At 41.1% G+C, this 15,466-nt stretch overlaps 1 protein-coding gene across 2 annotated transcripts in view; it reads right to left on the bottom strand.

Annotated features, from left to right (window-relative positions):
- The window catches only part of B3GAT2 (beta-1,3-glucuronyltransferase 2), a 75,307-nt gene that overhangs the window by 30,547 nt on the left and 29,294 nt on the right, over positions 1-15,466 (bottom strand). For both annotated transcript variants that reach the window (XM_053602082.1, XM_053602081.1), the window contains exon 2: positions 12,342-12,486. In XM_053602082.1, coding sequence (XP_053458057.1) covers positions 12,342-12,486 — 145 coding nt within the window. The remainder of the gene's footprint in view (positions 1-12,341; positions 12,487-15,466) is intronic.

Raw genomic sequence — 15,466 nt, 5'->3', positions numbered from 1 at the left:
TCATTTGTTTGCTTTTGGGACTTTTAACACTTTTTTCTCTTAAAACTTCAATTTCTTCTCTTCCATCTTTATTCTCCACCCCTTGAAACTGCCACATGTCTTGGAAGAGCTTTCTCCTGGCCCCTACTCCCCGCTTCTGCCCCACTATCTGCCCACTTCCCGCCAAAGGTCTAGGGCCTGTTTAAGTCCCCAGAAGATATAAATGCCACCAACTGGAAAGACAGCACTAAGTCACAAGGTGAGGATTAGCTGTCAATAGAAAGAAGGGCATAAACAGGGTGGGCCCTTCAACAATCCTTGGAATCAGAACTTGCTAAAATCCACAACCTTGCTGGCTCATGCCTGTAATCCCAGCACGTGGGAGGCTGAGGCAGGTGGATTGCGTGAGCCCACAGATTCGAGACCAGCCTGAGCCAGAGCAAGAACCCGTCTCTAAAAATGGCCAGGCATTGTGGCAGGTGCTTTTAGTCCCAGCTACTTGGGAGGCTGAGGCAAGAGGATTTCTTAAGCCCAAGACTTTGCTGTGGTTGCTGTGAGCTAAGACGCCACTGAACTCTCCCAAGGGTGGCCAAGTGAGACTCTGTCTCAAAAAAAAAGAAAGGAAAACAAAAAAAACTCCACAACCTCTGAGTTGGAAGGGATCTCAGCTGTACAACACCCCTCTAACTCTTAACCCACACCTCCTGGCCACTCAGCTCCACAACATCCCCCATAATTACTGTCCGGCCAAATGCAGCCCTCTCAGTCCTTCCATGGATGGAACTCCTCTCTCTTTGCTCCACTATAAACCTAATGCTCCTCAGGAAATTCTGCTTCTGGCTCTCGTACTCCCATGCTCACCAGAAAACCCTCTCCTTCCACATGAGACATCCAACAAGGTAATTCATGATTCACCCCTCTTCCCTGCAGTGGTGGTTGTCACTGGCTACCTGACACCCTCTTGCTGGGCCTTAGCTCCTCCCCTGCAGCCACTTTAAATGACTGTCACTAGGTTGCAACCCCTGGCCACCACACAGTCTCACTCTGGGAAATCATCTGCTGCCAGGGCTCTGACATGCTGTAATCCACAGGCCTCCAGACGATAAAACAAAGTATTCCTAGACTTCTCATCTGCATGGAAGGGGGCAGAAGACATTTCCCCAGTGCCCCTCTGACACTGCGCTGTGCGTCTCCTCATTCGGCTGGTCCTAATCTGGTCCCTTTATAATACACATTATGATGATTAGCACTTTTCTAAGTTCTGGAATCATTCTAGCAAACTATCAGACCTGAGCGGACTGGAAAGATACACAGGTGGCCTGGGAATCCCCCACATGGCTGACTTCTGAAGTAAGGGCAGTCTTGTTAGAAACTGCCCTCTAACTTCTGGGGCCTGCACCAGCTCACAGGGATTGGTGCCAGGCTTTAATGACAGTACATCTAGTTAGGTTCTACCAGAAGGGAGTACCTACGTGTGCTGACAGTTGGACTGGGAACCATATATACTCGTCATTAAGGGAGCACAGGGCCCTGCCTGCTGCTTCCTAGCAGCAATAATAAGGTGCATGCCAAAGCTGAAAAGTCCTAATAAATGTCTCGGCCTGAAGTTCTGAACTCTAACAAATCTATAGCTTCTGGCAAGGCCCAAGATTATGTAAAGCTCATTTCTTTCAAGAAATGGTTATTTACACCTTCCTAGAAGTGGCCATAGTGAATATGTCACTTGAAAGTAGTTCCCTTCCAAAAGAGCTTAAAAAACTCTGTGTAGACAGCCTCACTTTTACCCAATCATCGACCTGAGGTGTAGGAATTCAAGCCAGAGGCACAGACGAACAGAAACGTTCCCGGGTCTTGCTGGCTTGGCAGAGCAGCTCGCTCCTAGTCAGCTACAGTAGCCAGTCTCATGCTGCTGTGAGGCTGCCTCCAATGTTTTCTTTCCATCTTGTGGGTGTATATATTAATTTTTAAAGTAGTAATCATTAGAAATTTGTTTTTCTGTTTTCCACTGGAATGACAATAATCTTTACTCCCGCCAGTAACGTTGTACACAAGGTAATTTCAGAGTATTGATTCATGTTGTCTGAGAGCAAAATTTCAGCATTAAGCAAGTCCAATATGGCAATAAAAAGAAAGCCTAAGAGCTACCTGAATGATCTGAAACATCACAGTTTCAATATACGACACTCAAATGAGCTTCCAGGGATGGGCTATGAGATGACTTCACATAAATACAATACGATAGGCCCTGAGGTGCTTCAACTGAATATTCTCAGACCTGCAAAGTAAGAAATCTGTGGAAATGTTGCATTTTAAGTTTCATTTTTGAGATTCTGAGGAAGAAGGGAGGAAGAAGGGTGACGAGAGCCATTGGTTGCCACATCACCTCAGAAAGAAGGAAAAGTTTTAGATGAAAGAAAAACATAGTTCAGGGTAATTCTAAGGGAAAAGTGTCAGAACCTACTGGAGATAACCTCGGGAGGAAGCTGAGGAGCAGAAGAGCGAGATATTGGCAGAGATCAAACCCTGAGAAACCTGGAGTCCTGTGGAAAGGGTGGGTGGAGGGATATCAAGCCTGCCTTAGCACTCCATGGGGGAACTCTGGACCAACATGCTTCTCCCTGGCACAGTCCGGTACAGGCCTGCAGCTGAATCTAAGTCCCCTAGGACTCAACTGTGTTGCTTGGGGCATGGAGGGGAAATTTGGGAACTAATCTTGGGAGGTAAAGAGGAAGCCCCATGGGCAGAACTGAGAAGAGAAGGCAGGACAGGTCTGGGCTGCAGTGCATTAAGGAGCAACCTACCCTGCAGGAAAGCCACACTTTTGCTTAGGGACAGAAACCTGGACAAGGACCCTCACTGCTGGTGAGCTCAGCTAGTCTGGGCTGCTATTTGTGAACAGATGATTGAAGGAGACCTTGGGTAGAAGAGGAGGGAGAAGAATGAAACCCATTTCTAACACCCCATCTGGGAGTCCCTGATGGCCCCTCCCCAATGAGCAGATGTTCTGATTTGGTGGTGCCACTTCACCCCCTCTATGGTGGTCTTCCTCAGCAGCCTGAGAGCTGACCATGGACTCCTCCTGAGATAGCTCTTGGGCCAACCTTCATGAAGACTAAAAGAAGGCTCACTCAACTCAGCCCCATCCAGCCTCCTCAATCAACCTCTGCTATGGTGGAAAATAAGGAGCCCCAGAGGCCCCATTCACCACTTGGGGCATATAAGTGCTTCTCCTGAGGGGCTAGAACTAGCTGTTCACAGGTCCCAAGAGACAACACTGCAGATGGCTCTTTCCTGCAAGTGCCACCTGCTGGCAGGAAGGATAACTTGTTCAGCCCATAGCAGCATTTACTGATTGAATGATACAGGCATGGCTGATTCTTACTCACAAGCACCACCTATTTTCTCAGACATTATATAGGATATCACAATATGATTCAAACTGTTAAGGAGACTAAGAGGTGGGAGAAAGAGAAAGTACTCACAGACCTCCATCTGCATTGTTGACAAGAGACCATGAAATCTGTCCAGGCACATAGTACATCACAGATACAGTTTATCAATAAACTAGCAATTGAGAAAACCACCATACTAAAGATATCTACAACCCAAGTATCCAAACAGAATATAGACCCTTATCAAAGTACCCACAAGCAAAGCCAAAGCTCCTCACTGAACATATGCTACAGACACACCCTTAATAGTCAAGAGGGCAAGAAAGCCCCATCTAAACAAAAAGAAAATCCAAATATAAGAAGTGACAGCTGTTCCAGATGAGAAGGAATCAATACAATAACTCTGGAAGTATGAAAAATCAGAGTGAAATGACACCCTCAAAGGAGAACATCATCTCTCTAGGAATGGATCCCATCCAAAATGAAAATATTGAAATGACAGGTAAAGAATTCCAAACATAGACTGTAAGGAAGCTCAATGAAATCCAAGAGAAAGTGGAAAACCAACTTAAACCAGAAAAACAATTCAAGAAATAAATTAAAATTGTACTAAACAGATATATTAAAAAAATAGAGTTTCTATAAATGAAAAATTCACTTAGAGAAATAGAAAACATGGTAGAAAGTTTTATGAAAAGACTAAACCATGCCAAAGAGGAAATTTCAGAGCTTGAAGACAACTTTCAAATTAACCCACTCAGTCAAAAATAATAAAAAATTAAGAGGAATGAACAAAATCTAGGAGATATGTGGAATTATATAAAATGGCCAACTGTAAGAATCATAGGCATCTCTGAGGATGAAGATAAATAGCACAAACCCATTTGAGGAAAACATTCCTGGTCTTGCTGGAGATTTAGATATCTGACAGAAGATATCTGACAGAAGAAGCTGAATGAACACCTAGAGATTCATTGTAAAAAGGGAAGCACCAAGGTACATAGTCAATAGACTGGGCAAAGTCAACAGGAAGGTGGGACTGCTATGAGCCATGAGGTGAAAATATGAAGTGATTTATCAAGGAAAGCCCATCAAGACTAACAGCAGACTTCTAAACAAAAACCTTACAAGCCAGAAAGAAATAGGGTACTATCTTCAGTCTCTTTAAGTAAAATAACTTCCAACCAAAAAATTCTATATCCTGCTAGACTAAATTTCAAAAATGAAGGAGAAATAAAGTCTTTCCCAGGAACTAATACTAAGAATTTGTCACAACTGACCTTCTCTATAGAAGTGCATTGTCATGCAACAGCACAATTGACACTAGCAGTGTAAAAACACCCCAAAGATACAGCCGCTGGCTCTTACAAAACTATAGCACAAGAAGAAAAAGAAAACAACAAGATGAAAAGAAGAGCAGCCCACATATCAATATGACACTCAATGTGATTAATCTGAATGCCCCTCTTAAAAGATACAGATTGGCTAAATAGATGAAAAACAAACCAAATATATGCTGTCTCCAGGAAACACATCTAACTCACAAGGACTCACACAAACTCAAAGGGAAGGGATGGAAAAAAATATTTCACACAAATGGAAACCAAAAGTGTATAAAACCATTCCAATAGCAGATAAAATAGACTTTAAATCAACAAGGGTTAAAAAAAAAAAAAGGATAAAGATAGTCATATAATGGTAAAGGAAACTATTCAACAAAAAGATGTAACAATCCTAAATATATGAGCACCTAACACAGAAGTTCCCATTTTATAAAGCACATTATTCTAGATCTAAACAAAGAACTGAACAGTAGCATCTTAATAGTTAGGGATTTCAACACTCCACTGACACTACTGGACAGATCATGAAACAGAAACTGGATAAACACTGGAATTAAACATGACTGTTGAAAAAACGGATCTATAAGATATTCACAGATGATCTGACCTGAAAACTGCTGAATATATATTTTTTCTCATAAGGACATGGGACTTTGTCCAAGACTGATCATATCTTAGGTCACAAAAGAAGTCTCAGCAAATCAAAAAAAATCAAAATCATTCATGTGTGTTATCAGACCACAGTGGAATAAAATTAGAAATGAATTCCAAGAGAAACACTCAAATCTACACAAAGTCATAGAAATTACACAACCTGCTGCGGAAGGATCTGTGGCTCAGTGATTAAATGAAGATGGAAAGCAACAGATTCCTTGAACTAAATCACAAAGGGGACATAGGCTAACAAAATCCATGTGATAGAGCTGGTCGTGGTGGCTCACACCTGTAATCCCAGCACTGTGGAAGGCCAAAGTGGGTGGACTGCTTGAGCTCAGGAGTTCATGACCAGCCTGAGCAATAGTGAGACTCCATCTCTACTAAACAGAAAAATTAGCCGGGCATTGTGGTGGGTGCCTGTTGTCCCACCTACTTGGGAAGCTGAGGCAAGAGGATCACTTGAGCCCAAAAGTTTGTGGTTGCTGTGAGCTATGATGTCATGCCATCCTACCAAGGGTGACAAAGTGAGGCTGTATCCGCCCCCTAAAACCCCCCAAATCCATAGGATACAGAAAAAGCAGCCTGAAGTGAAAAGTTCACAGCCTTAAGTTCCTACATCAGAAAGACAGAAAGATAACAAATTAATATCCTAACGTCACGTCTTAAGGAACCAGAAAAAGAAAAACAAACCAGGGCAGCACCTGTGGCTCAAAGAGGAGGGCGCTGGTCCCATATGCCGGAGGTGGCGGGTTCAAACCCAGCCCCGGCCAAAAACCACAAATAAAAAAAAAGAAAAACAAACCAAACCCAAATCCAGTAGAAGAAAAGAAAAAAATCTCAGAGCAAAAGCCAAGAAGTTTGGAAATGGAAAAATGGAAATCAAAGAGGAGTAATTAAACAATAAATTGGTTTGTTGAAAAGATAAACAAAAATATGTAGACTACTAGCTAGATTAACCAGAAATTGAAGAGAAAGTGCTCAAGTAACCACAATCAGAACCAGAAAGGGAGATATTACACAAAATATCATCTGTGAATACTCCAAAAACCTCTTCTCACAAAAAACTAGAAAATCTAGAGGAAATGTATCAATTCTTTGAAACACACAACCTTCTAAGCCTAAATCAGGAATAAATAGAGACACTGAACAGGCCAAATAAGAGCAGTGAGATTGAAGCAGTAATAAAAAAAAAAAAAACTATGAACAAAAAAAGGCCCCAGGCCAGAGGGATTCACTGCTAAATTCTACCAAACCTACAAAGAAGAACTGTACCTATCCTAAAGAAACTATTCCATGACACTGAGGAGAGAATCCTCCCTAATTCATTCTATAAAGCCAGTATCACCCTGATATCCAAGCCAGGAAAGGATACAGCAAAAAACCCCAGAACTATAGACCAATATTCCTTATGCACATAGATGCAAAAGTCCTAGACAAAATAATAGGAAACCAAATTCAACAGCACATCAAAAAGATAATCCACCATGATCAAGTGGGTTTCATCCCAGGGATGCAAGGATAGTTTACATAAAACAATAAACACGATTCACCACATAAACAGAAACAAAACCAAAGACCATATGATCATCTCAACAGATGCAGAAAAAGCATTTGATAAAACCCAGCACCCTTCCATTATAAAAACCCTCAACAAACTAGAAGGAACATGTCTAAAAATTATAAATGCTATTTATGACAAACCCACAGCCAACACTGTACTGAGTGGGGAACATGTGAAAACATCCCCACTAAGAACTGGAATAAGACAAGGATGCCCACAGTCACCACTTTTATTCCACATACTATTGGAAGTCCTAAGCAGAGCAATTAGGCAAGAGAAGGAAATAAAAGGTATCCAAATCAGAAAAAAGGAGGTCAAACTATTTCTGTTTGCTGAGGATATAATCTTGTATCTAGAAAACCCCAGAGACTTTACCAAAAGACTCCTGGAATTGATAAATAAATGTGGTCAAGTCTCATGTTACACAATCAATGCACTCAAATAAGTAGCATTTCTATATGAATAACAGGGGAGCCGAGAGTCAAAATCAAGGACTCAAAGGTATTCACAATAGCTAGAAAGAAAATAAAATACCTAGAAATATACTTTAAAAAGGAGGTTAAAACCCTCCAGAAGGAGAACTATTATATAAAACACTGATGAAAGAAATCACAAATGACACAAACAAGTGGAAAACCATCTCTTATTCATGAATTAGTAGAATCAATATTGTTAAAATGTCCATACTGCCCAAAGTGATTTACAGATTCAACACAATCCCCATCAAAATACCAGCACCATTTTCCACAGATTTTGAAAAAAATAACCCTAAGCTTCATTTGGAACCAAAAGGAGCAACCTTAAATAAAAAGAACAAATCTAGAGGCATCGCATTACCTGATCTGACCTAATATAAGGCTATAATAACCAAAATAGCATGGAACTGGTATAAAAGTAGAGGCATAGATCAATGGAATAGAAGACCCAAAAATAAAACCATCTACCTACAACCAACTGATCTTCTTCAACACAGACAATAACATACACTGGGGAAAGGAATTCTTAATAAATGGTACTGGGAAAATTGTATAACCACATGCAAAAGAATGGAACAAGACCCCTATTTCTTGCCATATACAAAAGTCAATTCAAGATGGATTAAAGACTTAAATGTATGACATGAAACTATAAAAATTCTAGAAGAAAATGTAGGAAAAACCTTTTTAGGTATTAGCTGAAGCAAAGAATTTATGAAAAAGACCCCAAAGGTAAATACAGCAACAACAAAAATAAATGAGACATAAAAAGCTCTGCACAGCAAAATAAATAATCAACATAGTGAATAGACCACCTACAGAATGGGGGAAAACCTGCACGAGCTGTACATCTGTGAAAGAACTAATATCAAAAATCTGCCAAGAACTCTTAATAAATGAGCAAGAAAAAATAACCCATCAAAAAGTGGGCAAAAGGCAGGAAAATAAGCTTTTCAAAAGAAGATTGGCAAGTGACCAACATATATTTGATAAAATGCTCAACATCAGTCATCATCAGAGAAATGCAAATTAAAACTGCAATGATATACCTCCTTAACCCTATAGGAATGGCCATGATTAGAAAGTCAAAAAACAATAGATGCTGAGGTGGATGCAGAGAAAGGAACGCTTATACACTACAGGTGGGACTGAAGATTAGTACAACCAGTATAGAAAATAGTACAGAGATTACTCAAAGAGATAAAGGCAGACTTACCATCGGATGCAGCTGTCCTACTGTTAGGTACCACCCAAAGGAATAAAGCCATTTTATCAAAAAGACACTTACACTTTCATCTTTTTCACACCATGGTTCACAACCGCAAAGATGTGGCATCAACCTGAATGCCCTTCAACATATGAGTAAAGAAAATGTGGTATATACATACCACGGAGTACTACTCAGCCATAAAAAGGAATGAAATAGTATCATTTGCAGCAATGTAGAGGAGACTGGAGACCATTATCCTAAGTGAAGTATCTTAGGAATGGAAAACTGAATCATATGTTCTCACTAATTAAGTGGGAGCTAATAGGTGGGTATACCTGGGCACAAAGTAACAGAAAAGACATGAGAAACCAAGAAAGGGGGGAGGGCAGGAGGGTGGGTATGAGATCACACTTATCTATTAGTTTATAATGAACACTGTTCTGTTTATTGGCACACCAAAAGTCCTGATTTAAACATTATGCCAGACATCCATGTAATTAAAAACCGTCATGCCTGTTTAATTTTTTGAAATAAAAAAGGAAAAAAGGTAAAAAGCTGATTGACAAGGGAGACCCACCCTCCCACATGGCCCGCTCACTTGCCGATCATGTAGCATTTTCAAGGCAGGGCTCCTCAGCCTGTCCACAGGAGGGGTGTGGGCTCCCAGCTTCTCTCTCTCCCGCCAAAGATTGTGAGAGAGTGTGTGTGTGTGTGTGTGTGTGTGTGTGTGTGTGTGTGTGTGTGTGTGTGTGTGTGTGTGTGTGTGTGTGTGTGTGTGTGTGTGTGTGTGTGTGTGTGTGTGTGTGTGTGTGTGTGTGTGTGTGTGTGTGTGTGTGTGTGTGTGTGTGTGTGTGTGTGTGTGTGTGTGTGTGTGTGTGTGTGTGTGTGTGTGTGTGTGTGTGTGTGTGTGTGTGTGTGTGTGTGTGTGTGTGTGTGTGTAATCTGAAGATGAGATGGGAATAACCATCTGACCATAAAGGCCTAAAAAGTCTTCCCACAGAATATAAATAAATCCTATGTAGAATCTAAAGAAAGCTCTGAACTTTCAATTTTAGGATTAGAACAAACTGCCTCAAACACAGAATCATTATCCTATCAACCAAATAACTCACCCTTAAAAGACTTCCAAAACTATTAATAATTTACTGCGAACTAAGATGCAAATTCTTTTCAAGCTCACGTGAAAAGAAAAGAATCATTTAGCATGACTAAAGTTGTTTCTTTAGAGACAGATGTTTTGTTCCTCTTTTAAAACAAAGATAATGAATACAAAGCAAGCAAATCATTCACATTTTATTATGATTGGTATGTTTTTATTGTGCTTTGAAACTATATAGAAAGGCTTAGAAAAATGCAAACATTGGTCATGTCATGAAAAAAAAATTCCCGTAGAACGTGGCTGTGAAGAAACCTTGACTGTCTTATCCATGGCCAGCTGCATGCACAAAAACCATGTGTCTTTCTTGAATTTTAGAAATGTCAATTTGAACCCAAATTTTTGGGTAGCCAATGCAGATATTCAACAAGTTAATCGGATAACTGATCATCTACATAAAATTCTTACATGAAGATTAAGGAAGTGGAATTTTGCCCTAACCATGAAATGACCCAGGCAAGGTAAAAAGTCCATGGTGAGGAGCCAGGTCTGAGGAGTATGTGTTGAGACAAGCTCCAGGGAAGATCTGGACCAAATGCAGTCACCACCTTCAGAAGCCCAGATCTTGGGCTTTTCAGCAAACGGAAGCATGAGGGCGTGGGCCGTGGTGGTCTTCTGCGACTGCCTCATTTTATACACGACTGAACTAAGTCCCAGAGAAGCAAAAGACTTTCCCTAACATTCTCTAAATTTCCTGCTGAAGGGTTCAGTTCTGGTCAGCAAGAGGGCTGGTTTTTTTTTTTTTTTTTTGTAGAGACAGAGTCTCACTTTACCGCCCTCGGTAGAGTGCCATGACATCAGACGGCTCACAGCAACCTCTAACTCTTGGGCTTAAGCGATTCTCTTGCCTCAGCTTCCCAAGCAGCTGGGACTACAGGCGCTCGCCACAACACCGGGCTATTTTTTTTTCCATTTTTATTTTTTTATTGTTGGGGATTCATTGAGGGTACAATAAGCCAGGTTACACTGATTGCATTTGTTAGGTAAAGTCCCTCTTGCAATTAGTCTTCAGTTCTTGCAGCCCCAGAGCTAATCTGTCACATCAGACAAGAGAGGCAGGTGAGCATCCTGGGAAGTCCTGAGGACTCTCAAAAGAGACCTTTCCCCATTCATTCAGAGTCTGAGGCTCTGAAAATAGAAAGCTGACCATAATGGATCTTTTAAAAACCAGGGCAATGCCTGTGGCTCAGTGAGTAGGGCGCCGGCCCCATATGCCAAGGGTGGCGGGTTCAAACCCAGCCCCAGCCGAACTGCAACAAAAAATAGTGGGGTGCTCTCTTGTCTGATATGACTGATCAGCTCTGGGGCTGCGAGAACTGAAGACCAAAGGGTATGGCTGGAGTTGACAGAGGGCTAGAGAGGTCAGGAAGTGGAGAGGAGACTTTCAGGAGGGCAATCTGGGAACAGCAAAAGATCTAGACTACCCTGAGGGTTAGAGACCACAACACACAGTTCCATAAAGCCACACTCTGGAAAAGTGTGTTAAATGTTAGGTAAAAATTTCCTAGTTTCTCTCCAATGATGCAGTGCAGTGTGACAGACTCATCACTTGACCATATGTGAGAGCTCTGCCCACAAATGATTCCTACCATTCTCATAGCCTGGCTCCCTCAAATTTATAGTATTGCCAGAATAAAAGTTATAAATCTAGTTCAGAACACAGCCACAGCCTCAGCCTCATCCCATCAGAATTCTGAGCATAGAGATTTTGACTGCTGCTGGGAAATATGTACAGAAGATTGAACCAATGCAGGCTGACACAGACAAGGGTGAGCCTCAGAGCTAAAGATTGATGAGACCAATTCTGAAGCTTTCTGCTTCCATCTTCTGAGGTATAGCTGCCAAGGATTTCTTTTTCCCTCTGAGCCTGTTTCAAACTTCATTCTTCCACAGTTATCACAGGCATCCTTCCATATAACACACAGAAAATGATTCACTTTATGACAAAGAAGCATTTTAGAACTTGTAGCCTACTCTAGGTCTAATTTAATTCAGTTGCTTCTTCCGGGAATAATAACTTTAAAGAAAGTTACACTTGAAGTTAATGAATGCTTGAAAACCAGTAATCCAATTTTTCATTTTAATTCTGTGTATTAATAACGCACTAAATTTATCAATAAGCATTGAAATGACTTACTGGTCACTTATAGCATTATTAAATTATCAATAAACACAAGTCATATTTTCACATACTGATATTCTAGAGAAGGGAACCAAAAGGTTCGAGTTAGTAGACTCCTGGGAGGCAGCAGCCAAATGTAGCTCTCACCAATAAACCCTCGATGCCCAACCCAGGGCCTGGCACATAAATGTTTGCTAGATAAACAGGTGACAAAATGGAACAGAATGAGCATTTTCTAATCACCCTGAAAATCAGTTTCCATGTGAATTAACCAAAGAGCCTATTTTAAACGTTTAAATATTTCCTCTCCTAAATGTGATAGGACCTAGTGTTTTGCCCAGATTGGTCCTTTAATCAAAGCTTCCTTCCTCTGGTGCACTGTTATAAATGGGCACGTAATAAGAACAATCAGATAGGAACAAATGTCCCCATCCATACTTCTCACCTGCCATGTCGATGGCAAAAGGCCTGTCTGCTCTCCAGCCGGTGTACCAACCAACGACTTTGCCATTTTCCACCAATGGACGTTCATAGCGTCGCCCACCAACCAGGCCCACAGGCCAGACAGAGACCTTGCGTGTGGTTCGCATCTATAAAAGGGGAAAAGAGATGCATTTTAAGTTTCCTTAGGGAAAAGGGGGGAGGAAAAGAAGGTGAGCTGCACAGAAGTGGGAGTGGGTGTCGATTTTAAACACTGAAGGTTTCCAAACAGAATCCCTCTGTTGACAGACTGCTGTCCCAGTCCATCTTGTCAGACCATCGTCATGGGCTTTGTACTCAGTCATAAATTTAGCTGGTGGCTCAAGGTTCAAGAAAAAAAACAAAAACCAGGTATCTATACCTGACCATTATTTATATGAAACTAACACATGACTTTCAAATATTTTCTATTTGTTTCAAAGTTGTATATTTTAAACATTACTTCCTATTTTCTGAAGCAGGAAGGTTTAATTCCTCTTAATGAAGCTTCAATACTCAGAGCACACCCATCAGTCAGAGGAGCCACAGAAGCGTCTATCCTTTCTCTGAATTTTTATGCTATATAGATAGATAAAAATCTTGGCTGGGGACATTAATAGTGGGATGTAGATACAGAAATGATACCAGGCATCCTCTGGGGTGACAAAAATGCACCCTAAAAATTTGCTTGCCTTTCGAGGGAACTGGGCCAAATTACAAATGGGAGAGAAGAATGCAGACAGCTGGATTAGCTGATCTTCTTTTTTTTGGTAGAGAAAAGAGTCTCACTTTGTCACCCTTGGTAGAGTGCCGTGGTGACACAGCTCACAGCAACCTCCAACTCCTGAGTTTAGGCGATTCTCTTGCCTCAGCCTCCCAAGTAGCTGGGACTACAGGTGCCCGCCACAACGCCCGGCTATTTAGCTGATCTTCTTTGGGAACACACTGTTATATACCGTGGAATCCTGGTTAAACACAGCCCTCCACTGAAAGTTAATAGCTGGTTTTATTTTAGAGGAAAGACAAGTCCACCAGAAAGTTTACTGATATTAGGCAGCATCTTGGGGGGAAGACCATCAACACCACCACCTTCTTCCAGGACCTATGGTGAACAGTCCAAATGGTACCTCAGTGCAAACTGGGAAAAGGTGCCCCTTTCTCAGGCAGACACACATCATGCTGGTGCCCAGGGCGTGGCCATCAAAGTACAGGCGGGACTTAAGCTCCACTCGCCCTCACAGCTGCACGGTTGCAATTAGGGGGACCTACTCTTGAAATCATTATAATTTCAACACTGATGCTTTACCTTTTATTTGCTACAAAAATGAACTGGGTCATGATCAGTTAACCAGCGGTTAAATAATGACTCTGAATCAAGGATTTTTCCCTCCTTTCTAGAAGTATTATAGTTTTAGGTCAGGCATTTAGATTATGATCTATTCCCTGGACATTTTTATATGTGGTATAAGGAACCAAAGCCTTTTCCCCTCTTTTTTTTTTTTTTTTTTTTAATTTTTATTTTTTTGTAGAGACAGAGTATCACTTTATGGCCCTCGGTAGAGTGCCATGGCCTCACACAGCTCACAGCAACCTCCAACTCCTGGGCTTAAGCGATTCTCTTGCCTCAGCCTCCCGAGTAGCTGGGACTACAGGCGCCCGCCACAACGCCCGGCTATTTTTTTGTTGCAGTTTGGCCGGGGCTGGGCCTGAACCCGCCACCCTCGGCATATGGGGCCGGCGCCCTACTCACTGAGCCACAGGCGCCGCCCTTTTCCCCTCTTTTGCATATGGATATCCAATTGTTCCAATGATACCTCATCGTCCTGGAACAAGTGACCTGCTTCGGCAGCTCTGCATGCTCTACTCTGATCCACTGCTGGGTGATTTTGATGCCAATACCACACTGCCTGGATGTGCCACAGCTTTCTGAGAATTCCCACTATCCTGTAGCACTAGTCTTCCAACTTTGTCCTTCATTTTCAAAACTATTTTGACTGTGCTAGGTCCTTTCCATTTCCACAGGAATTTCAGGGTCATTTTGCCAAATTCAGCAAGTTCTGACTGAGATTGCCTTGAAGCTATTAATTTAGTAAACCTTCATATTGTGTCTTCTAACCTATAGGCATGATCTCTCTATATTTATTTAGGTTTTTAACTTCTCACAGTTATGTTTGGTGTTTTAATTCTTGAATCAATATTAACACTTAAGGCTTTCATGTCCTACGTCTTCTCCATAGGGGGAAAAAAACTCCAGAAAATGTATGAAAATTTTTAGAAAAATATAGAATATTTTCCAAATTTGTGATACCTTCAGGCTGCTGTTTTCTCATCTACTGCAGAAAATGAAGACATTTCAATTTTTTTGCCTTAAATGTGTACAGCATGCCAAGCACACAAAGAATGTAAGTTAAAGCTAACACACGTTTGTTTTTTAAATTAACAGAATAGTGTTTTATATATATAAACGGCACTCATATATATAATCCTGCTTATTACATATAAATCCCACTTATATATAAAATAACATAGTATGTATACTTACATATTACATATACTTATTATATATAAAACTTTTATATTACATATAAAAATATACTATGTGGATTTGGGGGGGGGGTTGGCATTGCCTTGAAATGGCAACGAATTTTTAGCTCCGAAACTGCTTTTGCCCAGAACATGACATTCTCAAATCTGTAAAAAACTGGTGGGCAAACCCCATCTCAGACTTCTGTATAGTACATAAGGTCGTACCCTGCATACAGCAGGTGTCAAATAACTCATGACAAGTGGTTAAGCACCAGATGGAAATTTAAACATGGGCCCACATGTAATAATTAGCACGTTTGTATTATATAAGAGAACTACTGACAATTACAAGAGAAAGATAAACAATAAAAGATCAGAAGGCAAAAAATGTTTTTAAAGAATGAAAAGAAATTGTTATTAAAGAGAATGATAAGAGTATAACTGCAGGACTATTAAGAAGGGAACAATTGAATATGGCCACTGGAATTAAGCCTGTTTTGTTACAGACTTTTCATCTAAGTGGTTCTCAACCTGTGGGTCGCAACCCCTTTCGGGGTCGAATGATCCTTTCACAGGGGTCGCCTA

This window comes from Nycticebus coucang, chromosome 9 (assembly GCF_027406575.1).
Source record: "Nycticebus coucang isolate mNycCou1 chromosome 9, mNycCou1.pri, whole genome shotgun sequence".
NCBI classification, from domain to species: Eukaryota; Metazoa; Chordata; class Mammalia; order Primates; family Lorisidae; genus Nycticebus; species Nycticebus coucang.
This window is presented reverse-complemented; position numbering and strand designations above follow the sequence as displayed.